At 39.3% G+C, this 26,606-nt stretch overlaps 1 protein-coding gene across 1 annotated transcript in view; it reads right to left on the minus strand.

The window, feature by feature from the left end:
- Positions 1–26,606, minus strand: part of GLP1R (glucagon like peptide 1 receptor) — a 94,569-nt gene that overhangs the window by 44,005 nt on the left and 23,958 nt on the right. Inside the window, exons 4-7 of the mRNA XM_089529446.1 lie at positions 25,072–25,168; positions 22,661–22,771; positions 5,489–5,589; positions 260–366 (exon numbers count right to left, since the gene is read on the minus strand). Coding sequence (XP_089385572.1) covers positions 260–366; positions 5,489–5,589; positions 22,661–22,771; positions 25,072–25,168 — 416 coding nt within the window. The remainder of the gene's footprint in view (positions 1–259; positions 367–5,488; positions 5,590–22,660; positions 22,772–25,071; positions 25,169–26,606) is intronic.

The raw sequence follows: 26,606 nt of genomic DNA on the forward strand, positions 1-26,606 counted from the left end.
ACTGAGGCTTGCTCCCTCACCGAGACAAGCAGCATTTAATTGCTTATCACAACTATATCTTTAAAGTTAGACCTTGAAAGAATCCCCAAACAGTTATGTGATGTTTAATTTTCATGTTGTTTTGAACTAATCATATTATTGCATTTCATGGTTTGAGTTTCTAAAATTATGCAACATTAATTATTAGAACAAATTGATATGGCTCAAATGCTCTTTATACTTCAGAGTTTCCAACTCTTTCCAGACATATCAAGCTTACCTGAATCCAAGGAGGATACCAGTTGCTATGACAAGGGCAGAAAAAGAAAGAGCATAGCCAGTAGTGTAGATGACAGAAAGGAATAGCATCTGTTTTTCTGGTGAATCCTACAACACAGCAATACAAAGAAAGCTCAAGTGTAAGGTACAGCTATTGGACTAATCCATCTCTGTTACAGCTGCTAATACAAGGCATAATTTAGTAAATCAGGAAGAAGTGCTGAGCCAACAATCTCATACCAAAAGATAAAAAGGAAAAACACATCACTGACATCAGTTCTATTGTATTAGCAAGTTTCAAACATTGTGTTTTCTGTTATTCAAGCTTGTAAGAGATGAATTATTGCACTGAAACTGACTCTTACTTTGGGTTTTACATTCTGAATGAAGTATGTGGGGGCCTCTCCTACATTAAGAGAAGAAAAATAAAAAGAAAGTTCTTCATAAACACCAGTGTTTTTGATAAATGGCTTATGACCCAACCTGGTGGTCTGTGAGTGTTTTGGGTTGATAGGTTTTAGTTTGGAAATGATTTTTTTTAAAAAAAAGAGAGAGGTAGTCAGAACAGGAATATGTCAATGACTCAGCATTCCACTAAAAGGTAAAGGTAAAGGCAGTCCCTTGACATGAATGTCTAGTCATAACCGACTGTAGGGGGCGGTGCCCATCTCAGTTTCTAAGCCGAAGAGCCAGCGTTGTCCGAGGACTGCTCTGGCACTCATGTGGCCAGCATGACTTCACCAAACGCTGTTACCTTCCCACTCATAGAATCATAGAGTTGGAAGAGACCACAAGGGCAGTCCAGTCCAACCTCCTGCATGCAGGAGCTCTCAATCAAAGCATTCCCGACAGATGGCCATCCAGCCCCTGCTTACTGAGAAGTGGTACCTATTTATCTAGTTGCATTTGGATGCATTCGAACTCCGATGTTGGCAGAAGCTGGAACTAGTGACGGAGCTCATCTCATTATGCAGCACCCGGGCCTCAACCTGCCAACCTGCCGATCTTGCAATCAACAGAGTTAGCATCTCACCATTTGAGCCCCTGCATTACACTACTGTACTGTTAATGCTTCTTTAAACCATATCTTTTGGAAATATCCCACATATGCCCTATTCTTAGGGGAAATAATTACAAAAATAAATTTAGTACTAGAAAGTTATTTGATAATTAGTGATGTACAGAAAATTTAAAACTATTCACCCACATTTTGGAACTTAACACATAGCATAAATGACTCGACTGCTAAAACACTGATATTCCAGTATTGGAAAGATAACACATTATGCCCTGTGATCCAGTGGATGGAAGATTTAATAACATTTGCAACATATGAATGAGGGGTATATCAATGTAATTTATAAATGGACTTACCCACCCAGATTCCTTGTGATTGGGCAGGATACAAATAAATAATTTATTATTATTATTATTATTATTATTATTATATTCAGATATTTGGCCAGCTTTTATTGATTGTTGCTGTAATTACAGTTGGCCCTCCTTATCCACGGATTCCTTATCCACGGATTCAAGCACTGACAGAATGAAAATATAGCAAAAACATATAAATTGTAAAAAGCAAACCTTGACTTTGACATTTTATGTGCAGGACATCATTTTACTATGTCACTGCATTGAATGGGGCTTGAGCATCCACAGATTTTTTTTTATCCACAGGGGGTCCAGGAACCAAACCCCAGCGGATACCAAGAACCCACTATATATTCATTTACTGTATATTCCACCCTCCTCCTCCTCCTCCTCCTCCTCCTCCTCCACCACCACTTATATCCCACCTTTCTTCCAATATGGCTAAAACATTTTGAAAACTGTGGCGGGTTACAAACGGCCCTCAAGGGGCCGTTTTCCCACCTCCGCCATTCGCTGCGTAGGGAAGCCCCAGCGGCCAGACCGCGAGGCTTCCCCGCGCAGTGAAAAAGGAGTGCTGAAATGGCGCTCCTTTTCGAAATGCGGAAGTGGCGCCGCGAGGGGCGGAGCGCACCCTCATGGCGTCACTTCCACCACGACACGTCTGGACACACAGCGTCCAAGACGTCAAAATGGCGGCGCCCATGTGGATGGGCACCGCCATAAAGTCCGCGCTCCGCGCGTACTGGCAGGAAGGGCCGTGAGGAAGTTAAGAACCTTCCTAACCCTAATACGGCCCTTCCTAACCCTAGTACGCGCAGAGCACGTACTTTATGGCGGTTTATAACCCGCCCACATGAATAAAAAAAAATCTCTTTTTAAAGTCTCCTTATTCCTTATTGTAATGTCATAACATCATGATATGTAACTGAGAGCCTTACGATGTAATTTTACTTTGCATAATATTTTAATAAGAAAAAAAGAAAGAAAGTTAATTCAATCTATCCAGTTAGATTTTATCCTTAAGAACCACTATCAAACCTGTACTGACTTTCATCAGATTAGAACCTCCAAAAAGGAATATTTCTTGTTGCATTTTTAAATTTTACTGTGTAGTGTGAGAATAGGATGGTCAGACTGGTTAAAGTGAAAAATAAAAATAAGTATTTACATTTCAGGATGCCATATAGTATTCAGGGTTTTTATATCATTACCCCCAAAGCTCTCTACTTTATGGTAATGAGAAGGTGCCAAATGCCCAAGTGCTACCATTAAGCATCTGCCTTCTTGGAAGCCTTTTCCATAATGGTGAAATGGAGACAAAAATGGCACCACTGTAATTCAGCTTCTCTGAATACAATCCACTGAAATAGCAGAGACAGTCAGAAAAAAATGCTGAAGCACATGGGAAAGCCAGCTTTGGGACCTCTTGCACTTCAGTTAACCTCATTTGCAACCTGGAGAATTCCTTCTCCAGTCTGTCTTCTGCCTGTATTCTTCCCAATCCCATTGGATATTCTTATAAAAGCATTGTAGAAAATTGTTGGTGCAGTTTGCTTCAGCATATTGGGATGAGGGGGAAGGTACTATTGTACTCCTGCTTAAGGTCTTTCAATAGGTATTTTCTTGTCTTCTGTGACAACAGAGTATCAAGCTAGAAAAGCTTTTGGTCTGATCTGGCATAGTTCTTCCAGTACCAGGAAGTCACCACATGAAATTTCATGTTGGTCGTAGTTTCAGTAGCTGGCTTTAAGCAACACACTATCTCTCAGGCTCAACTCCCTAATACAATATAGGGGCAACCTAACAGTGCCTTACAGAATTGTTGTAAAGGTAACTAAGGCGGGATACGGACCGCCCAAAAGGGTGGTCTCCCGCCGCCCCGTTTGTTGCGCGAGGGAGCCGCAGTGGACAAACTGTCCGGCTCCCTCGCGCAACAAAAAGAAGCCGCAAAAATCAGCTTCTTTCTGCAGTGCCATTATGATGCCGCAAGGCGCTAATGGCACACTTGTGGCATCATAATGGTGCCAAGACGTGCAGACGCTAGGCGTCCATCACGTCAAAATGGTGGCGCCCATGTGTATAGGGCGCTGCCATTTTTATGCCCTCGTTACATGCAAGGGGAAAGGCGCATCAGGAAGTGCCGCACCTCGCGCGTAATGACAGCACCCAATAGGGCCCGTCTATACAACGCCAATGGCTGCAGTCTGTTGCTACTCTGGAGTATTGCATTTGTGAATTATCAGAAAATGTGGTGGCTTAGTGGTTAAGATGCTAACTCTGATTATCACAAGATTGGCAGGTTGGCAGATTGAGATTCAAGTGCCATGTGATGGAGTGACCTCCTGTCACTAGTCCCAGTTCCTGCCAATCTAGCAGTTTGAAAGCATGTAGAAGGGCAAGTAGATAAATAGGTACTTCGGTGGGAAGGTAACAGCGTTCTGTGCAATCATGCTGCCCATATGACCACAAAGTCATTTTTCAAATGCTGGCTCCTGCAGCATAGTAATGGAGATAAGTGCTGCCCCCTACAGTTGGACATGACTAGACATTCTTATCAAAGGGAAAACCTTTACCTTTTAATTTATATCCTGGCTTCTATGCGATTACCTTAAAGTGATTTATTTCATGCAAGGAACAACGATTACATACTTTAGAATTCAACTATTATTTAGAACTTCATATTTTGACCTGTTTGTGCGTGGTTAAACTTGCAGCAAAACTTTTCAGTGTTACAACAACTGATTCATAAGGATTTGAGCTCTGAATTCCTTTGGCTTAGAATGCTGATTTACCACTGAGTTGCTCCAAAAGGTCCATGTAGTTATTACTTAGCACACTGTGAGATGCAAGGACATATTTTTGTAGAATGGAATACTGTATGTCAGTGGTTCCCAACCTTGCTAATGCCGCCACCCTTTAATACAGTTCCTCATGTTGTGGTGACCCAAACCCATGAAATTATTCGTTGCTACTTCATAACTGTAATTAAATAGGTGTTTTCCAATGGTCTTAGGCAACCCCCATGAAAGGGTCATTTGACCCCCAAATGGGTCCCGACCCACAGGTTGGGAACCACTGCTGTATGTCAACGTTGCCCAGTTAAAGACGACATAATGAAAACTGTAATAATCCTTTAAAAGACTGATGTGTCTTACACCACTCTTTTGAACCATCCTCCAAATATTATTTTCCCCTGCATTATTATCTTCCTAAAATCAGGATGAGTAACTTCGCAATTCCCCCAAGACATCAGGGGTCATATTCCCTGCTGCTGCACTGCCAAACTTAGGCAGTGTGATGGCAGGAAAATATTGTTGCTTCAAATTAATATTTTTGCTTTAAAACAAGAGACATATGGTGTGTGTTTGGAATAAAATCTTCTTGTTCAAAGCTCATTTTGCCACAACAGCCCCTACAAATTGGCATCACAGCACCATGCCTCAGAGAGTTCAGTAATTAGTGCATGGATATTTGGAGGGCCATCAAAACGTTCAGAGGCAACATATAGCCTAAAAGAAGAAACCATGAGAAACAATAAGGAGTCATATGACTTCATCAATGTAGTCTCTTGTTTTCTTTCAGTGTCACAGAGTTGAGTGCTCTTCCTTTGTACTTTCAACTTCTATTCTGGTATGATCTGGTGATAAATTTAAGGTTGCTATACTCAAGCTACTTGCTTCAACCCCACTGGAAAGTCTGAAAGAATCAAGAATATTTCAGAACTAGAAAATTGTTACATGCTCTGTTACCTCTAAAGCAAAGCAATTTATTTATACAACAGCACTGCTTTTGTGTCTGGGAATAGAAGACATTGAATTCAGGTTGCTAATTCTGCAAGAAAATCTTATATACTTACTTCATCAGGAAGCATGCATGCAGAAATGTTCCTCCAGGGATTGGTAGAATTCTCCTCTAGCAACCATGTGCCCTCAAGCGTACAGAAGCGGTAAACCTGCCCTGTCCAAGACCAGGAATAAAAAACATGATGAAGGGAAAGGACAAATAAAAGTAACTGATGCAAAAGTAAATGATCAGTACCCTCATTTAACAAATGCAGTTGACATGTGAAGAAGAAAGAGTTATTAAATGCTGGTTGGCAGCAATCCAGTCTGACACCACTTTAACTGCGATGGCTTAATGCTATAGAATTCTGGGAATAGTAATTTGTTGTGGTACCAAAACTCCCTGATAAAGAAGCCTAAATATCTCACAAAACTGCAATTCCCAGAATTCTACAGCCTTGACCCATGGTATTTAAAATGATGTCAAATTGGATTATTTCTGGAGTGAAGATGCAGCCATAGGAAAGGAGTTTAAATTGCCCCCCCCCCCCCCGCCCATGTTTCTAGAACTGGAAGAAAACTAAGATCTGAAACTGATCATGCAGGCAGGCGCAAATCATGGTTTTCAATTCCTAGGTTTTTTCTTGTCCTGACTAGAATAATTTACTAGCACAACTAAACTAGGCCAAAGTTGGAACCTAAGTTTGCCACAGCTGGGGTAAACAAACTAAGATTTGCCTCCTGGTTTATAAAACTGCTTGGGCTTCATGAGTTTTGCTGTTATGATTGAATATACAGAATTCTGACAAAGGAAAGTCACCGTTCTACCTCAAGGAGGTTGCTGTACCATGAAGTTAATACTGAACTTATGAAGCTGAGTCCTGAGCAATATCAGACAACCACTGTTTGTTATCTAACTGTTAAGTTCAACAATTCTGGTACATACTTTTTTAACAACAATCAGTAACTAGTACCTTCTAGAATATATTTTTGCTGTAGTTATAACTACCATATATGCTCAACTATAAGAAGACCTCATGTATAAAGTGAGGGCAGGTTTGGGCACCAAAATTATGGATTTTGATATGACCTGTGGATATGCTGAGTGTAAAATGTAACAGGCACAGGTGAGGTTAAGAAAGTGCACACAGGTCAAAAAGGATGAAAAGGCAAATCAAAGAAAATGGTGAATATGGTTCAAAACACACCACACAAATGATCCCGTTTGAGTACACTTTATTTGCCCTGGCTCAATGACAGTGAATTCTGGGAACTGTAGTTTTGTGAGACATGTAGCCTTCTCTGTCAGAAAGCTCTGGTGCTACAATAAACTCCAGTTCCCAGGATTACCTAGCACTAAACCAGGACAGTTAAAGCGGTCTCAAACTTTATTATTTCTGCCATGTATTTTGGGTCCACGTTAGCAATGATTATAGCCTTTAATATTAACATAACTTTGCCTGATTTCAACCCCCAAAAGCAGACAAACATACACAAATGTGTTATTCCAATCCCTTCAAAGCCTAATTCCTCTCTGCAGCCTTTGAGGGAAGCATCAAAAAGCTGCTGCCATTTTCCCACCCAGGCATTCACAAAGGTCAGAAGTGGTGCTGCTGTGCAAGGGAGTGGGTGCTTCTTTTAAGTGCTTCTGGGATGTATTCTTGCGTTTTGCCACTCTTCTCAGAGAAGGCAAAGATTTCTTTTTTTGATCAAAGTACAGTACTTACACTGTACCATGGTCAAGTTGACCCAGGTTATTTGAGTCAATTTTTTTTTTACTAAAATGTCTAGACTTACATATAATATATACAGTATATTTTCCTATGTTCTAGCCCTTGTGAATTGTCTTAGGAGAGCAGTGTGTCCTGAAAAGTGGGTTGAAAGCCTCTTAAATAATTAAGAAATATAACTACTAGATGGATCACCAGACTGACTCTCCTCTAGTTTAGGCAAGTCACTGAAAGTAGCAGGAGATAATAAACAATGAACTTATTAAAAACACAGCAATTCCAATGACATATATGAATACTGAATAAGTTCCCAAAAGTATTGAAATGATGAAATGTACCAGAAGGTATGAGGCAAATTAAAACAAAGGTCACACAAAAGCCATGGAGTTCTCCAGGACTGTGCAGTATATACTTCTCTTTATGAAACTCACTCATGGATGGTGAGTCAGTGTGCCATATCATCATGTATTATTCTGCCTTGATCAAAACAACTTTAGGTTAATGTCCAATTGCTGTCCTTTTGTTTCTTCTCTGGGATATTATTTTTGCACTGGGTTGTGTAGAACCATGCAATCAATAAGCATTTAAGTCTTACACAAAAGAGACCAATATTCTAGAAATTATGCTACACAATTAGGCTGGAGTTTTGGTTTACTTTGTTATCTGCATTGAGTGCTTTCACACAAAACAGTTTCTTAGAAGTAACAGCCTTAACAGAGCCAGTTTGCTTAGATGTCATGTCAATTACATCTTATTAGTATTAAATGTTTAAATATATGGATTGGTGCCCATAATCCAAACAGTCCCTGTATGCTGATAAAAGAGTGAGAGAGGAGGGCAATAGTTAGAACTGGAGTTAATGTCATCGTTTATCTTATTCTTGGATGAGCTTGTAAATCAAATCAAATACTACATCTGGCTAAGCACTTTTATACATAGGAAAATATGTTATTGCATGCCAGGAGGCTCACAAATATTTCATTAGCTAGCTCCCTTATGCTGGAAATAAAAAAGCAAATTAAATGCTCTCTCTGTTAAAACAACCAACCTGATCTGCATTTTATTACAGCTGTGTGTCAGAAATGGTGGGAGATTAGTCATCCAATTGTCCTTTGGAATAAATTGTCACATAATTTATTTTAGAAACAAATTACAGCATGTCCTAACCTATCACATATTATCCAGACAGCAAAAGACAAGATGACAGAGAAGAAGCAGAGTATATTTTCCTTTCAGTGTGTTGTGCTTAGCTGTTGAACCATGTAAGTTCTCCCAGATTTAATAACTCTTCTTAATTCTCAGCAGGGGAAATGTTTCAAAAAAGGTAACAATTTTCTTCCAGAAAGCAGTAGTGAAACTACTGTTTATGAGTAGCAGTAGAATGATTTTCTGTGGTAGATTGACTCGCTGCTTCTTGACAGAGTGGTTTGCCCTTTGATGGTATAAGACAATACATCCTAACACAGAAATTTCTCCTTTGAGCTGCTACACTCAACCCACACAAACCTAAATTTATCAATTACACAAACAGCATATTGGCTTTGAATAACATCCCCGGATGACAGATAAGGTGAACTCTGGTGGCGCATTGGTTAAATGCCTGTACTGCAGCCACTCACTCAAAACCATAAGGTTGCAAGTTCAAGACCAGCAAAAGGGCTCAAGCTTGACTCAGGCTTGCATCCTTCGGAGGTTGCTAAAATGAGTACCCAGATTGTTGGGGGCAAATTAGCTTACAGTTGTAAACCGCTTAGACACTGTTTAGGCGGTATGAAGCGGCATATAAATGAAGCTTGTTTGTTTGTTTGTTTATAAAACTTCTATGATCAATCTTTTTACTGTTCAACTGCTGCTACTTCTTTTGTGAAGCTACATCTACCAAAGAAGTATACAATTATTGCTACTGTGAAGTCAAAAGCTTACATGGCCAGCATCCATAGTTTTTTGCGGGTTTTTCGGGCTATGTGACCATGGTCTAGAAGAGTTATTTCCTGACATTTTGCCAGCATCTATGGCTGGCATCTTCAGAGAAGGCTGAATTATTGCTATTCCCACATCTCCTTTCCTTTAAGACTGTAGTGACAGCAGAAATATTTGTAATCCTGTCACGCTCCACTAAAATGCTTTTGAAAGGAATAGTTCTGTAGAACCACAGCAGAATCCAACATAATTGTGTTCACCTCCATGATTAAGCACAGTTTTATCCAGTTATGAAGTTCCAATGTAGTAGTAAAAGTTGAATGGAAAAGTAGTTATAGAGCTTTTAACCTCTTATGCTCTGTGTGATAAGCATTAGCGAATTTGCTTGGTTTTCTGGGATGCCAACACTTTAACCATTTTCAGGATGGACGTACATAGATCCCAGGGTGAAAAAGTCCGCAGTCACAGAAGACCTATCAAAATTACAATGATATATGTGGAAATAACTTTGAAAGGATGTCTTACTGAAGATGGAGCAAATTTGTTTTCTGCTGCTCCAGAGAATACGATTGGAAGCAATGGATCCAAACTACAGAAAAGAGATTCCACAGACATATTAGGAAGAACTTCCTGCCAGTAAGAGCTATTAAACAGTGTGTTGTGGAGTCTCCTCTGAGTGTGGTGGAGTGTTTTTCTTTGGAGGTTTTTAAACAGAGGCTGGATGGCCCTCTGTCAGGGGTGCTCTGACTATTTATGTCTGTGTGGCAGGTGTTGGACTTTATGGCCTTTGAAATTTCTTCCAAATCCATTATTTTAACTTTCTTTGACTCAGCACACAACAGCCATACCTGTTCCTTTGTGCATCTCTTTCCTAAAGCAGGACTTTTCAGGGAGACTTTATTGTAGTTCCATCTTCTGAGCTTACCTCTTCCAAGGCTCACAATACATTTATGCATCTTTTAGTCTCTGATAATGCCCACCTTATTATGATTTATAATTATTTTATTTATTTATTTATTTATTTATTTTATTTCCAGGATTTATATCCTGCCTTTCTCCACAAGGGGATTCAAGGCAGATTTTACTCCCTATCAAAAAGTTTAAATTCCACAGACAGATTTCCTTTCTGTGTTTAAAACCAGAAAGGTGTAGTGACCCTTATTTATCCCATGCCAGCTCATGGTGGGAGAAGATGAGTTCACAGACTGCATTTGTATTCACTCAACTGGGACTTCCCTCCCTTTCTTAATTAGACTCCAGGGATGATAATCATCATGATGCATTCACATATGCAAAGCCATTTTTTGCTGCAAAAGCAATTATGCTGATTGAGCACTTGTTTCTGTTCTTCCCCAACTCATTTCGCATTACTCCAATTGTCAGAAAGTAAAGTAAATTAGCCCCAGAAGTGTAAAATGAAGCTGGAAGAAAGCCAGAAATGGCTGTCATTAACTTCAAGGAAAGGCCATAAAAAGTGGGTTCCCTCATAAACATGGTGCCATTAAGGGTTTTGTTCTTACCTAAATAAAATTTAAGGTGATTAATAGAACTTCTAAAAGTCAACATTTGGAGCATGTTTGGGGGATAAACCTTTTATCCACAGCACTGCCAAAATAAGAAGCATTTGGCCTATACTCAAAAAGCTCCCTCAAGGATAATCATCAATAAAATACAGGGATGTGAAAGGGTAACAATAGAAATAGAAGTCATTGTACAAAATTAAACAGTCTGTGAGCTTGATGAGAGGCAAATGATTCAATTTCAGAATGCTTAGCACTTTGCAATGTAAAAATTCTTTTGCAGAACTGGGATTATTAATATTTTATAAACCATTTATGTATGTTAAGTGCTATATAATCTTCATCTTGTATGCACCAGTTTTCATCTATGGCAAATTTCTATTAATCACACTTGAGAAATGTGGCAATTAAACTAGGACACTCACCTAAACTGGTAATTCATCCTAAATTTTCCTATGTCTAAACCCAATGTAGGAGTGTATTGGCTCCAGATACAGTTTTTGTGTGACAGCCCCAAAACAGACGGCCCAAAAAGTCTGGCTCTTCGCCAGCTTGGCAGCATGGCATCTAGACATGCCAAACCCTCAAGACAGACAGAAACCACGTTGACGATTACATGCCAGCTGGCTTCTGTTCAGCTTTGGGGCGTGGCATTTAGATGTCATTTTCCCCAGAGCCGCCGAAAAGCTGGCTCCAGCAGCAAAGGAGCAGCTTTTTTCCACCTCAAACAGAAGTGGAATTTTCCCCACAAAAAAACTAAAGAAATAATTGTTTTTGCTGCAAAAACAGGTTGTCCTTCTACCTCATTTTTATTTGAGTCACTTTGGTTAATCGTCCATTTTTTAAAACTTCAGCCTATTAGGTCCTGTAGAGATTTAGTGCCTGGAAGACTCCCCCCACTCCAGAAAAAACAAACAAACAGTGCACTGCTCTTAATGTTTTTGATGGAGAGTGTGGGCAGGCAACATGTGCTAAGTACACACATGTCAGCAAGTAATTCTGAATGCATACGCATGTGTTTTGGATGGCAATCCAACCAAAAAATGTTCCATTTTGATTGGAATACTTCTAAAAGTAATTTTGGATCTTCCCAGTAATTTTCACTTGGCAAAATGGCAGAGGATCAGTGATTTCTACAACTACAGAAGGTGGACAAGCTTAGGTAGTGGATTAGGAATCAGGGCAAGTCCATATTGCACCCTGGATGTTTCAGAAAAGTAAAGGATGTGAAATATAAGGTTTGCCAAGGTTTTCTGAAGATTTTGGTTCAGCCAAAATCAGCAGTTTCAGCTGGGGAAAGGTTTACAGGAATTTAGGGCCGAAACAGATGGTCTATTTGAGCCAGCTTGGAGCTGGCTTTGGGGTGTGGAATTTAGACATGCCCTGCCCCCAAGCAGGAGAGAAACCAGATTGGTGATTACATGCCGGCCGGCTTATCTCCTGCTTGGAGGCATGGAGTTTAGATGCCACTTTCCCCAGAGCTGGTATCTTGGGAGGAAAAGCTGTCTCTTTGGGAGAAGAGGAGGCTTTTTTCCGCCCCAAATAGGAGTGGATCTTATCCACTCCTATTTGGGGCAGAAGCTGGCTGGACGAAGGTCATGCATCTGTTTGCCACAGCCCCAATCCATCCTAAAAAGTGCAGCTCTAAGCAGCCTTTCTGGGCTGTCTGTATCCCCCCCCCCCCTTACAGATGAAAAGGAAGCACTTATTGCGGATCTTCAGAGTCAGCTCAAGGAACTGAGGCTTAAGAGCCAGAAAAGTATAGATTGCCTTGGTAATGAGTGGAAGAAAAAACTTGAGAAATGTAGGGAAGAAAATGAACAGATGGAACATCAGCTTAATAGGGGAGGGTTAGCCCTGGCTGAAGAATTTCGGCTATTTTGAACAACAGCAGCAGCAGCTGAGTAAGTCCAGCCAGTGAATTTAGTTAGAGATGTCAGGATACATATGACTCTTACAGGCTCTAGATACAAAGGAGAGAACATAATTCCAAATGACGGCACTTCAAAGGCAGCTGGAGGAGCCAAAGTACACTGCTGTATTCTTGGCATCCCAGTTTAACAAAGAGGCACAGAATTTAAGCCATGATGCATGTGTGGCTAAACTTAAAGACTTAGAGATACTTCTGCAGATACAGTAAAGGTTTGTTGTGGCTGTCAGGGCTGCTAATGTTGCCCTGCCATGGCAGAGGCTCTCCTGGCCCCAGTGTGGTCAGTGGAAGCATGCAAGTGCCAGCAGGAGGCAGTCCCAGGGGTACATGAAGATCCATGTCAGGAGAGTCCCAACAGATCCCACATGCCATTCAAGTGAAAGAAGTCCAAAGAATAAATAAGGAAGGATTAGGTCAAAGTGAAATTGCAACATAAATTGTCCCATTTAAGGCATAAGAGGTGGAATCTCTTTGTAATGGGGAATCTTCATTGCAATGGGGATTAAATTTTATTGTAATTTTTATTGCAATTTTAAAAATTGACTTTTATGTTGTTGTATTTTAAATTGTGGGTTAGCGATTGTGTTATTATTTTACTATATATTTTTTTTATTGTAACCCACCCCGATCCTCTGGGGGTGGGTGGGCTATAAATATTATTATTATTATTATTATTATTATTATTATTTGGGGTCTATCCCATGAGACAGTAATAAAATGGGTATCAAAGGTGTGGAGAAGGTCTGAACTGTGGGCAGGGAGTTATTTGACCCAGTTAACAAGCACATGTGTCAGTCCTATGAATGGAGCTTCCATGGAAAATGAATTTGCATATAAATTTAATAATTTGTAAACTGCCTTGAGTCCCATTCATAGAAAAAGCTAGGATACACATTAATATAATAATACTAAAATAAATATTCATTTACCTCCACTGCACTAGCAGCCTGCTTGGACAAATCCACAGCACAGCCACTTACCAGACAAAATAATCAGCCATCTTTATTTGCAATCAATATACCATAAAATTCACATATTGAAATACATATTTCATAAAAAGCATAAAATAAACAATAAAATGTCTAATATTTAAAATAACTAAGCAATTCATTTATACATTAAACATATTTAATGTTATTCTGCTATAGGTGATCTAGCAAGAACTGCCAGATTAAAAGCTAGCTGCTCTGTAAAGTTTATTGGAAGCTTTCAGAATTAAAAAAGACTCAGGGAAAGCTGAATAATTGGGAATATTAGGTTTTCCCTAGTCCACTAATAGTAATTACAGTGAAGGAATATAGATTCTTCTTCAGTACATGTATGTGTGGATATAAAGATAATATCTATTACTGGATACATTAACATACATGCATGCTTCTAGATGTGATCCATGACACATCAAATTCACCACTGCTCAAAGCCAAACCATACAAAATATCATTTATTTCAGTGCTTCTACCTGAGTCTAAACATGTGCAGGATTTACTTTCAGACACTACTATAACAGTCCCACAGGGAAGTGAAGAAACTGGTTCTGAGGAGTCACCTACAATAGGATAAACCAAAACCCCACCGGTAATGTACAATTCTCAGAGAAAGTGTAATCTGTAGATTACAGATCTACATTCCAACCTTGAACTACATCCCAACCTTTCACAGAACATGTGCAGCACAATGTTCTGTTCATAGGCAGCCATCCAATCAAAGACAGAAACTCACTACCAACAATGAACTGAATGAGATATCAACAGTGCAAATTTAACAAGTGGGTCAACAGCCAACTCAGGCGAAATTAGGCCATCTGAAGCTGTCTTGTATCTAAACCTAGGACTTTCCAGGATAGGTACACCTCTGGCTGATGGACTGGAAACCAGGAATTTTATATTAAAGGAGATTCCCATTGGTTTTCAAGTGCTGGAAATTACTTTGTGTCAGCATAAGGGCTGTGTCTCTGAGCTGAGTAAGATTTGGATATGGCATACTTTGACTACACCTCTGCACCCTTTTTGGCTCTTCAGTTGGTTGTTCTCAGCCCTTGTGCCAGCTAATCTGTCAAATAGCTGATTGCTAAGATCAAATGGAACAAGGGGTTTATGCTGGCTGAATGGAAGTTCAGATGGATTAAGGCCAGTTCAGCCAGCACAAGGCTTCATACCTATCTTAATATAACCTCCATGAATTTATCAAGCCAAGAAAGGAACATATGGAGGAATGTGTTGCTGCCCAGAAAGAAAATGTGCATGCATTTAACCTCTATATTAAAACTCTATGGCAACCTTATTTCAGCAAATAATGTACGTATATTTCAGTTAATGAAGCTCCTGGACCCTACCTTTCAAAAAGAAAATTAATGACAGATGCAAAAATAACATTGAAAGAAGAACGATAAGCTCCTATACCACAACAAAAGAAGAAGAGTATTTCAACAAGTATATGCAAACTTTTTTTTCATAACTAAAACATGAAATCAAACAAGAAGGTCAGGTAATCCTGCCATAAGTAAACAAAAAAGTTCTAGAGACCACTTGAAGCTTCTTCCAAAATGCATCCAGGGGTGGTTTTTACTTTCACAGCCTCGACTTTTCTTATGATTTCCATTTTGGGAGGAAAACTTATAGATTCATGCTTTCTTTAAAAAAAAAAAAACATAGTGGGGTAGCTGGTGAAGTAGCTTAGCTACTTGCTGTTTAGGCATGGTCAGTAAGGGATTCTGAAGGCAATGACTGTTTACCTTGTCTGTTGTAGGCAGGCATAGACAGTACAGCTCCAGTAGGATCAATTAGCATAGAATCACATTCTTCCCCATCTGACATTTTATTGCATTGTTTACTGAAGACATGGTTCCTGCAACCTGACACCAAAAGTCTGTTTCTGCAGCCTTCCTCCACCACCTTCCCCATGACAAAGCTACTAAATATGTTTCAGGTAGAAAGAGGATGAGGAGGAAGCTAGAACAGGGGCAAGCACATAAAGACTTTGTAAAAAAAACAAAAACCCTTCTTTGTCAGATACTTTGTTAACTGAGAGGAGCCCTGGTGGCGCAGTGGTTAAATGCCTGTACTGCAGCCATTCACTCAAAACCACAAGGTTGCGAGTTCAAGACCAGGATATTTCACATCCTTTACTTTTCTGAAACATCCAGGGTGCAATATGGACTTGCCCTGATTCCTAATCCACTACCTAAGCTTGTCCACCTTCTGTAGTTGTAGAAATCACTGATCCTCTGCCATTTTGCCAAGTGAAAATTACTGGGAAGATCCAAAAGCTCGACTCAGGCTTGCATCCTTCTGAGGTCGCTAAAATGAGTACCCAGACTGTTGGGGGCAAATTAGCTTACTTGCTAATTAGCTTACTTGCTGTTCACCGCTATGAACTTTGGAATAGCGGTATATAAATAAAACAAATTATTATTATTATATTATTATTATTTACATTTTATATTATTAAAATAACAATGTGACTTGTAAAGGGTACTTTAGAAGTAAACACTGCATATATTCCAATTCTTCTTAAATCTTTTGTTGTTTTGTTGTTTCAGGAGGAAACAACAAAATTGCTTCAAAGGTGCATTAATTTTTACGTTTCTAAGCAGAATTGTGCCTACCCACCCTGCCTCCATGGTATGAACAAAACACAGCACTGGTACTTAGTGGAAATAACAAAAGATTCCCTTCTTCCTCTCTAGAGGCTTCAAACATTTGAACACAGCATCTTGTGATTAGTGTCCAATATGCTTTGTTACAGAGGAGTTTCATACATTTTTTTTATATGTGTACTGTGCACTATGAATTCAGGTGGCATTATCCTGACACGTTGGTTCCAATATCCACTTTGGTTCCAGAAAGTTTCCAAGCTTAGTTTCAGGCTTGAAAAACTGCAAAGAACATCATTAAGGTTCTGAACTACTGCAGAGACACAGACAGCAGAAGATATATGTGCTACGATACAGGTGCTAGAATATGCGTGCTATTTCCTTAACTAGATTAAAGGGAGTTGTTCTCTACAGCTGCAGAAACATGCAAATCTCTACCTGCCTGGTTGCCAGATCACCATCTATCCAACTAATCCCCACTGGCTGGTCAAAAGATTTAGTGGGGAAAATAACGCAAATTAAACAATTCTTCACCTCCCAGGTCGGTTAGCAAGGTCAAGGTTATCTGAACACTCCTACCACATCTTTCATTTTTGGTATGATACCTCTGTGTTCCGTATAGCCAGCTAGGTAAGGCTAAAGAGTTGTAATGGTGTGATACAATAGAGCCTCAGTCACATGGATGAATAGATTACAAGGATCATGTTATATCACATTTGAGAGACCCAATAACATTAACCCACCAACTCCATGTGCATAAAGCCCATCATCATCTGAGACCGTAAACTGTAATTTACTTAGCTAGTGCATAAATCCAACTCTGAAATGAGCATATCACATTATGCACCAAAGGGCTCCTGAGGCATGGCTATGCTGCAACAATCTGCAGCAAAACTCCAAAGGCATAAACAACAAATGTGGTTACTGTGCCTATAAGTCTTGTTTGGAACTTGCGTCCCTGGAAGATTTTCTATTTAAGAGGATTTAGTGCCATTAGACAATAAATATTAGGACCCTGAAGGAGTTGTAAAATGTAAAATGGATTACCTTAGCAGCTCCAGGCATTTTTTGTCGACACACTGTTATTGGCAGCTGGGCTTAAATTATAAAACGGTAACAAAAATAGGATTATGTTGCTAGTGACAGTAACCCGGAGATAGGGTGCATCTCTAAAAAGAAAGAGCTCTATTTTCCCAAGGAGACACTTTTCTTGGCTAAATTCTATCAATTATGTTCTTCTGCAATTGTAGTAACTACCATGTGTATGGTATGTGACTGAAAAGGGGAGGGCCCTGACTGACTGACCATTGAGCAAGTTTATAAAATGTATTTCATGAAAACTTTCCCCACCCATCAAAATCAAGAAAAGTTATGTTTCTGGCCTGAAAAGCATCTTCCTGGATAATTTTGACATAGTGCTTTCACTCACTCCAGAAAGGAAAGAGAATAAACAAAACTATCTTTCATGTTGTCAAATTCAGACTTTATATTTAATTATGGAATGAAAAACATTAAATATAAAAGCCATTTCAAAAAATAGGGGTAAGGCAGCCAGGCAGCTGTTTCTTTAAGGGCAAGATGGGTGGTGAGCCAAACACCTGAAAACAATAGGAAGCAAATACTGCTCTCACATATTTCCCAAGCTGAAAAAATACATTTTCATTTATTTTCATTCTACTATTCTTGCTCAGAAAGACACTGCCAAGCAGGACATGCCCATGTGCCAACAAAGCTGGGGTGGGGAGTCTGAAGTTTCTATCTGTATAAAGCAGATCAAGCCAGAAAAAAATTTGAGATTCAGAAGGGAGTGTATGGATGTTCCAGTTCACAGCCGACATGAATATGGGCACTGCAAATGAGACAAATCCCTGCATCGTAAAACTCTCTAAGGGTAAGTATTCACCAGTGGCCATGGAAAGCAGGCTCTCCTCCAGCAGCCAGATGTCTAGGCTCATTAAATTAACTGTCAGTAACAGCTACATGGATTTTTTAAAAAGAGGAATACTGGTATCTAAACTCATGATAGGCTCTAATTAGTGATACCTAACTAAATTTAACATCAGAGTACTTTTCTTCATGGATGGTGAAAGTTGGTGAATACAACAGGCACTTTTCCTGCTCCACTGAGGTAGAGACAGTCATTCACATTTTCTTTTATTGGAATATTTGTCAGGGAGGTAGAAAACATGTATAATTCAACATGTATAGTCCGGTCTCCTGAAACCCAGTGCCCTCCAAGTAGATTAGACAACAACTCACTTAAGTCCCTAGCCACAACTGGTACAACTCATCCATGTATGAGATGATTTCCAGGTTAGTGTTTAGAGATACTTCTGATTACTTTTTAAGATAATTCATACCCTTCTTGCTTAGATAACAATTAATCTCAAAGATATTATGGCTTTTAATGCTTAAGCATTTTGCTAAGGGTTTTTTAAAAATTGATTTTCCTGAAGTCGTGATTCTCTGCATTTTGTGTTATTGTTACTGTAGTGACATACTAATTATTATTTCTGTCCTTCAACTGTATAGTAAAGCCCTTTGATGATGTGAGTGTATTTTGAGCACAGTGTCTATGGTACAGCCAATTTGACAATGCCAAACTCATTTCAAAGACCAAAATCCAAATGCTCAGACAAAAGTAGCCATTGTAATTCATGTGCAACTCTCTTTTTTAACCCCCACCCCACACAGAATGAATGGCATGCAATACATTTCCTCAGATCAGGCATTCCTGGGACATATCTGTAGTATTTAGCTAAACTAGTCCCTCACCCGCAAATCCACAATCCAGTGCTGAGGCTACTTTCAGATCTTTACCAGCTTGGTAATACCTGCCAGACATTATGCTCCACTTCTGTAACTTCAAAAGTCCAGGGTCACCTCCACATCACAGTATCAGATAGTGGAGTAGCACTTTGTGAGGACACATAGTACACAGAGGCTTGTAAAAATCTTAAAGGTAAAAGGTAAAGGTAGTCCCTTGACATGAATGTCTAGTCATAACCGACTGTAGGGGGCGGTGCTCATCTCCGTTTCTAAGCCAAAGATCCAGCATTGTCCAAGGACTGCTCTGGCACTCATGTGGCCAGCATGACTTCACTGAACACTGTTATCTTCCCACTGAGAAGTGTTACCTATCTATCTACTTGCATTTGCATGGTTTTGAATTGCTAGGTTGCCAGAAGGTGGGACTAGTGACAGGAGTTCACCCCATCATGAAGCACCCGGGCCCCAAACTGCCAACCTTCTGATCTTCCAATCATCAGAATTGGCGTCTTCACTAAGCCACTGCAAGATCTTACAGATCCATTAACTCCCAACCTGGGCAGCCACTCTAAGGTAGCCAAACAAAAAGACTTAAATTTCTTTCACAAATATACAGAAAAGAGAAGTTGCACATATGAACCAAAGTGGAAGACAAAGACCAAGATCTTATACACTTGATGCACAGTGTAAACAAATGACAGCATAATTACACTGGATCCATAGAGCCTTGATACAGTCAGGTAGGTACCCACCCATCAATTAAAAAATGTGAGAGAGGATTGTGTGTATGTTTGTATGTTAATATGATTTACTGCACTAGGGACCACACAAACCTACATTTTCTGCAAAAGCAGAACTGCCTGTTTAACAATTTTTACACTAGCATATGGGTTATCTCGGATTCCAACCTTAGCCTCAGGCAGGGTACATGTGAGGGCCAGGGAACACTACACTTTACAAATCCTTTGCAAACATTGCTGCATTTTTTAAAAAACCAGACCTGACTGCATGGTTGCTGAAATGGCTGGTTTTCTCCTATTTAGATGCCTTGCGGGCCTAGTGAAGCAGGCCTAGTGAAGCCACAATGCGAAGAGAAATTTTGGATTTGGCTAGAAAATGTTTGAGCATCAACATTCAAATAGATTTTAATTTGGCTTTCATTTCTGAAGATGGTGCTATTTTCTGTTATAAATTATTTTATAAAATAAATCAAATAGAATTCTTCTCCACCTCTATACCACACTGTTAAGAAAGAAGGGGAAAAGTAATGAAGTTACTGACTTTGGCAAGTTATAAGTCTGCACAAATCATAGAATCAGAGTTGGAAAGAGCTTCAAGGTCTATCTTGTCCAACTTCCTGTCATGCAGGAAAACACAACTAAGGGGCTGTACAGACTGGCAGTAAGCACTGACATGGGGATATGGCGTTTGGACGACGTATGCACCAATGCTGTCCCGATGCCACCCCCAAGCCAGCATCACACAGCCTGCCTGACTACATGGCAATCGGTGTTACGCCACTCTTTTGGTGCAGCGTTCACATCCTGCATGCCAAAAGGATTGTGGAAAAGTGCCACCTCACATTTTGCAGCTTCTTTTTGTCCTGGAAAAATGCCAGATTGGGGCCACAGTGTGTGGTTGCTGCAGCCCTGATCTGACCCTCAAAGGGGCAGCGTCAAGCTGCCCCTTCACAGCAGTCTGTTTCACCCCTAAGTCACTTTAATAGTTTACTAATGGATATTTCACAGCACTTGGATGCTACTGTCACCTTGAAAAATAATTTGCTATACTAAACTATACTATTGTACACTCTTGTGTTCTCACCACTGCTCATCTCCAGGTAGACTGGTGCTGCAAAACACCTGGAAGGGAACTGGAGCATGAGGCTCTGATACAGAACACTTCACATAAGGGTAATGTCACATCAATCTATACTGCAAAATAAATTGAGGTAGGGAAGGAGAAAGCTGCAACCACATGCTTAGGAACAGTGGGGGGGGGGGAATTACACTCAAACTGGTGTGTGGGAGCATGTACAGTGAGCTCTCTCTCTCTTACACACACACACACACACACACACACACACACACCGGAGCTTTCAATAAAACGAAACAAAAATACCAACAATGCTCATTTATAATAGAGAAGGCATAGTTATCAGAGTTCATCACAAAGTCTTCCAGGACAATGACAAAAAAATAGGAGACACAATAGCCACATGAATATAAAATATAAAGCTTAATTTGTTTCTAAAGTGGCCTGCAATCCTTTAATGGCAGTCTCTGTAGAAATCCAACTGTTAATTTGTTTCACGTGAAAATTGTACTCTACCCCAGAATAATTCAGCTTTTACTTATTTGCAAAAGTACATGAAGGATGCAGCACATTCTGAAAATTTATTAAGGTGCAGGATTATGGTAAATCTTGGCTTCCTCCTACAGTGATAGCTTTTAGTGCTCTTACCAGCCAAATGACTGCCACAGAGTCCTAAAGATGGAAAATAAATAGGCTTGCTGGAGGGAAGGCATTTAATCCTACATGGAGGTTATTAGATAAAGGATGATTAGAATTATTGGAAGGAGTTCTGGAATGGTTGATGAGCTCTTATATCAATTAATTAGGAAGTCCACAAGTTCATGTATTAACACAAGCAAATTTTGAAATAGCTTTAAAATCGTGTTCATGCTTGTTAATGATCTAGAAACAGATAAAGAGCTTGTAATTTCAATTTTCAGATTATTTTATGGTGATAGGCACTATCAACAGTAAACATACAAAATATATTTAGATAGTTCAGAAAGAAAGAAAAGGTTAGAGAAGAAGAAAAATATTCATTTTGGGTAGGGGGATACATCAGAGAAGGAATTTCTCTTTCTCATCACAAATAAAATATACTCCGCAGCAATATCAAGTGTTAAAATGACCAGTTAGTCCTGAACATACTGATAAAATCAATAATCTTTTCACTCCTTTGTTGTCATGTTGTAGACATCCAGTATCGCTGTGATATCCACCGTGTATAGCCCACTGTTTTACTATAAGGAAAACTCTAATACCGAAAAGAGGCAGCTTTTACAACAATAAGTACCACATGATGCAAGACACTGTGGTGGCGATTTCCTTGTTGCAGAGTGACAGGTGTGCAGATAAGTATCCACCAACATCTGTAGAAGTGAAGTTAACTCACATTGCAGTGTTTTTGGCCACAAAACATGAAGAGCAACAAGGTACCAAGCTTACCCAGTCATTGCAACTTTAAATGGGAAAATTAGTAGCACATTCTAAGGACATAGAACAAACATGATTACTTAAAATTTCCTTATTTCTGATTTGAACTCCTAACCACTGTCTATGCTGTATCACTATATTTGTGCATTTGCATCCCTGTATTCTTAAAATGCTATTTCTTCCATTTATGTGAATGAAATTTCAGAGACAGTCTGACAGACAGGATATTTAACACCAGATATTTTCTATTTAATATTATTACCTATAAACTTTCAACTAATCTGAAACAATCTCAGGACAACTCCTTACTGAAGTAATAAACCTGCCTCTGGACTATACCACACCAGACTGTACACTATTCAAAATTTTCTCTCTCTACATGTAAGCTTTTGCATGGAATTTTTCCCCCCATCACATGAACTAGGACCAACCCTCCCAAAAAGGATTATTGCCATATGAAAAACAGGCCTTCCGCCAACATAGCACATTATGGAGGGGAAATAACATTCATGTGAGTTTGTTTTTCTTCAGGAAATACATTCACATAGTCTACTTACCAGAACTAGGTGCTGGAAGATACCAAGGGCAACTCATATTCACATATGTTCCAGGCACACCATCAGGCCAACATACATAATTATCAAATGTTCTATTGCAGAACTTTCCCTCTGTAGACAAAATTTTTTTAAAGAGCAATCATCATAAATGAAGAAGCATAAATGAAGAGGCAAATAAATAAACTTGGGGCTAGAACAGACCAGTAGCCGCTTTACATTGCTCCAGGGGTGTGGTGTTTAGACACTGCATGCTGCAGAAGTGCTACAAAGCCATGGCGGCAGCAAAAAAACCAGCCATTTGCCAGCTCAAAAAGCAGCGGCTTTTTACTGGCTCAAAAAGGAGTGGCATTTGGGGGCGGTCTGTTTCACCCCTATGTTGCATATAGTTTAGGTTAGATGGATTTAATATCATAATCAGGGGGAAAATATTTTTGTACTTTAAAATAATTTTTGATTAGTATTTAGTTGTTACCAAAAAACAAAACAAAAAACCACTAAAGCATCAACAAAATAGAGAAAACATAACATGAAAACATGAACAACAACAACAAAAAGTGACAAAATAAAAACCATTGACAACAAACATGACAAACAGCCACTCACCGTCTTCCCCAGTAGACTCACCACATGTCTATGGCTACAGTCATTCAACTTTAAATACAATGTCTCCTCTCTAAACTTCATCCATTTTATATAAATAGTCTTTTCTATTATATAGACTATATAATATTATACAGATTATAAAAAGTTGTCAAGTTTGTAAGTAACTTTGTTGCCTTTTCTATTATTTATTTGTAAGCCACTCTGATAGCCTTTTGGTTGAAGAGCAGGGTATAAATAAATAAATAAATAAATAATAACAAAGTTACTTACAAACTTGGTAACTATTTGTAGACTATGTAAAACAACAACAAAAGAACAGGAGAGAGTGCAATTATAGGAACTGATATTTAAAAAATAAATATTTTCTAGTATAGAAAATGATTCTTTCATAAATATAAGATTCTCTAGTTGCATTGTCTCCTGTACTTTTTTCTTTTTCTTTTTTACATATTCTATGAAAAGTTGCCAAGTTTGTCTTTGTTATCAGATTTTCTTCCATCAAATTAGCCATCTTGTCTGATGGGAAAAATGTTTAAACTCATCATTTTTCACAATGACTCTGGGGGAAAAGTCAGTCTAGAACTGCATATTGTGGTAAAGGGACACTCCCCATCCGATTGAACCTTTTTCCTTGGTCAACACTAGGGGTGGATTGGTAAACTAGAGTTACTTTGAAATGCACAGTTTACTTAAGCTCAGAGACTCAAATGATCAATGTCCAGGTGGCAACAAGTATTAATCAACAAAAGGATTGCATACAGATTGCACATATGCTCCTTCATTTGTTGGTGCAAGTCTAACAGAACTTATCTGTCAAATAGATAGTTTTCAATGTATTTACTTCCTTTCCAGTTGTGAAAATTTAAACGATCAAAATGTTACTGTGGAGGCCTACTATGGGATTTACAGAGAATGGCATGAAAGTTGCCACCATTAATCTTAGGGGAGTACATTTTTGTTGCTTTTCTCCTTTTTAAGTTGCCTGCCTCCAACCTGGAATTCTCTTCAGTCACTTTTCAAATGCCCTATTTGCTCAGGCTTAAAAATACTGATTTATTTTATTTAGATGGCACTGACCCACTGAAAACCCAGCAATAATCTATAAAGATCATTTCCTGAATCAAGGGTGGATCATTTTTAATCAAAAATTTTGAGAGACTTTGAGCATATGGAGAAAAATTTCCTGCACAACTGAATCATTGCATCTTTTTTGCCTCCTTATTCCCAATCAACAGTCATGGTCTGCAAAAAACAGTGTCAAAGGATATGTTTTACATACAGGAACCAAGGATCCTAAATTCATGGTATCTCTAGTATAAAAGATCATACATTTAACCACCCCATTATTCTCTGCACCCACCTTACTTTAACATATACACTTATAAATCTCTTAACTTTGCATGGTTAGGCTAATGAAATGAAGCAATATTTTCACTCATTCCTTTTGAATTAATAAAGCCTGGTGCTAAATAGGATCTATGTATAGAATGGGATATTATCTTTAAGACTGGGATGTTGTGGCTCAAGTGGTTAAAACGCTGACTCTGTTGATTGCAAGACTGGCAGGTTGGCAGTTTGAAACCCAGTTTTACTATAAGGAAAGCATGCAAATGCAAGTAGATAAATAAGTAACATTCCAGTGGGAAGGTAAACAGGGTTCTGTGCAACCATGTTGACCACATGATCACAGAGTAGTCTCTGACAACGCTGGCTTTTCGGCTTAGTAATGGAGATGAACTATGGTCAGCCATGACTTGACAACCTTATCACCAGGGAATACCTTTACCTTTAGCTCTTTGCAGTCTTACCTGACACAAGAGGAGGTGTTTCATAAAAATACTTCATACACTGAAGTCGGTATTCTTCCCAATTTTGCTTTAATGAAGGAATTGAAAAATGTTGTCTCTAGAAGGAAACAAAACTACATTTGAGGTATTCTGTCAGTGAAACTGCATTCTTTAGAAATGAGTCTGTCATGCCATTAACTTCATAGGGTGGTCAAGTCCCCAAAGTAGTAACAACAGCTTCCCACAAATATCAACTAGCACACAATGCAGAGACAAGTAATTACCCCAAGACAGGTAAACCATCAATTAAGACACTGATATCTATCAAACTATTATATATTTTTGCTACATAACCATTCTGTCTATATGCCACCCATTCCTTAATTTCAGAATGAAAAGAGCATGTTAGCAGCCTTTCCAGAATACCACCACAATTGTCTTCTCTAAAATGACATCAACATTTTATTGCTTTTTGCAGTCATTATTTCTTGTTGACATTTGGCATGCTTTATAAGCATTATACCTTTTTCCCATATAAGGGTTTCCATTTTCTGTAATAAATGAGTTGTCTTTTTGAAATCATGCTATCGCTAGATAGGCTTGACATGAACCCCACCCACCAGACAGTACAAATACACGAGGGCCTTCATCCAAGATAAATGGTTATCACTAACTCCAAACATTGAAGACAAACCCCTCATCATTGCCAGTTTATTGCCAACACAAAGAGCCAGATGCCCTTATTTTATGCCAAAAGCAGTGAAGATGGACACTTCTGGTTGAAAACCTCTTCAAGAGAAACACTACACAAATTGCTAGCTGGAGACATTATAGAGCATGTTTCAGAAAAATTAAGCCCTAGTATAAAGAGAAGTTAGTCCCCAGGCACACCGAGATGTAACATAGATTTGTATAATCAGGCTGTCAATATTACCACCAAAAAAATTGACCAGCTTCAAAGAAATGTTTCTCCAGCATCTGTCAGAACAGATAGGCCTATAGTTGAAATAGGTGTGCTTTCTGTTTGTCAATCACTGGCGGGATACAAACCGCCGCTTTGCGGCGCTTCCCTGCCGCCGCCGTTTGCTCCGCGCGGGAGCTGCAGCAGTCAAACCGTGCGGCTCCCGCGCGGAGCAAAAAAGAAGCTCCATTTCGGAGCTTCTTCTTGCGGCGCCTCTATGATGTCGCGAGGCGCCTGGCGCGGACTCGCGACGTCATAGGCGCCGCGACACGTCTGGACGCTATGCGTCCAGTACGTAAAGATGGCGGCGCCCATGTGGAAGGGGCGCCGCCATCTTGTACGTATTGTATACGTACTAGGGTTAGGGGGGTGCGGAAGCACCGCCCCTTCCTAACCCTAGTACGTATACAATACGTACTATATGGCGGTATGTATCCCGCCTCAGTCTAATTAGAATTCCATAGATTTTATTATTTTTGGTCACCAGAACTCTTAAGGATAAATAAAAGTACAAAGTGCAAATAAAAGTATTGAGTAGTAGGCAAAACAGCATCAACATTCCCTTTAATAATTTCTACTTTCAGGAATAGTTCAG

The sequence above is a fragment of the Sceloporus occidentalis genome, unplaced genomic scaffold (genome assembly GCF_023333645.1).
Source record: "Sceloporus occidentalis isolate IW3139 unplaced genomic scaffold, rSceOcc1.0.p SCAF_6, whole genome shotgun sequence".
Lineage (NCBI taxonomy): Eukaryota > Metazoa > Chordata > Lepidosauria > Squamata > Phrynosomatidae > Sceloporus > Sceloporus occidentalis.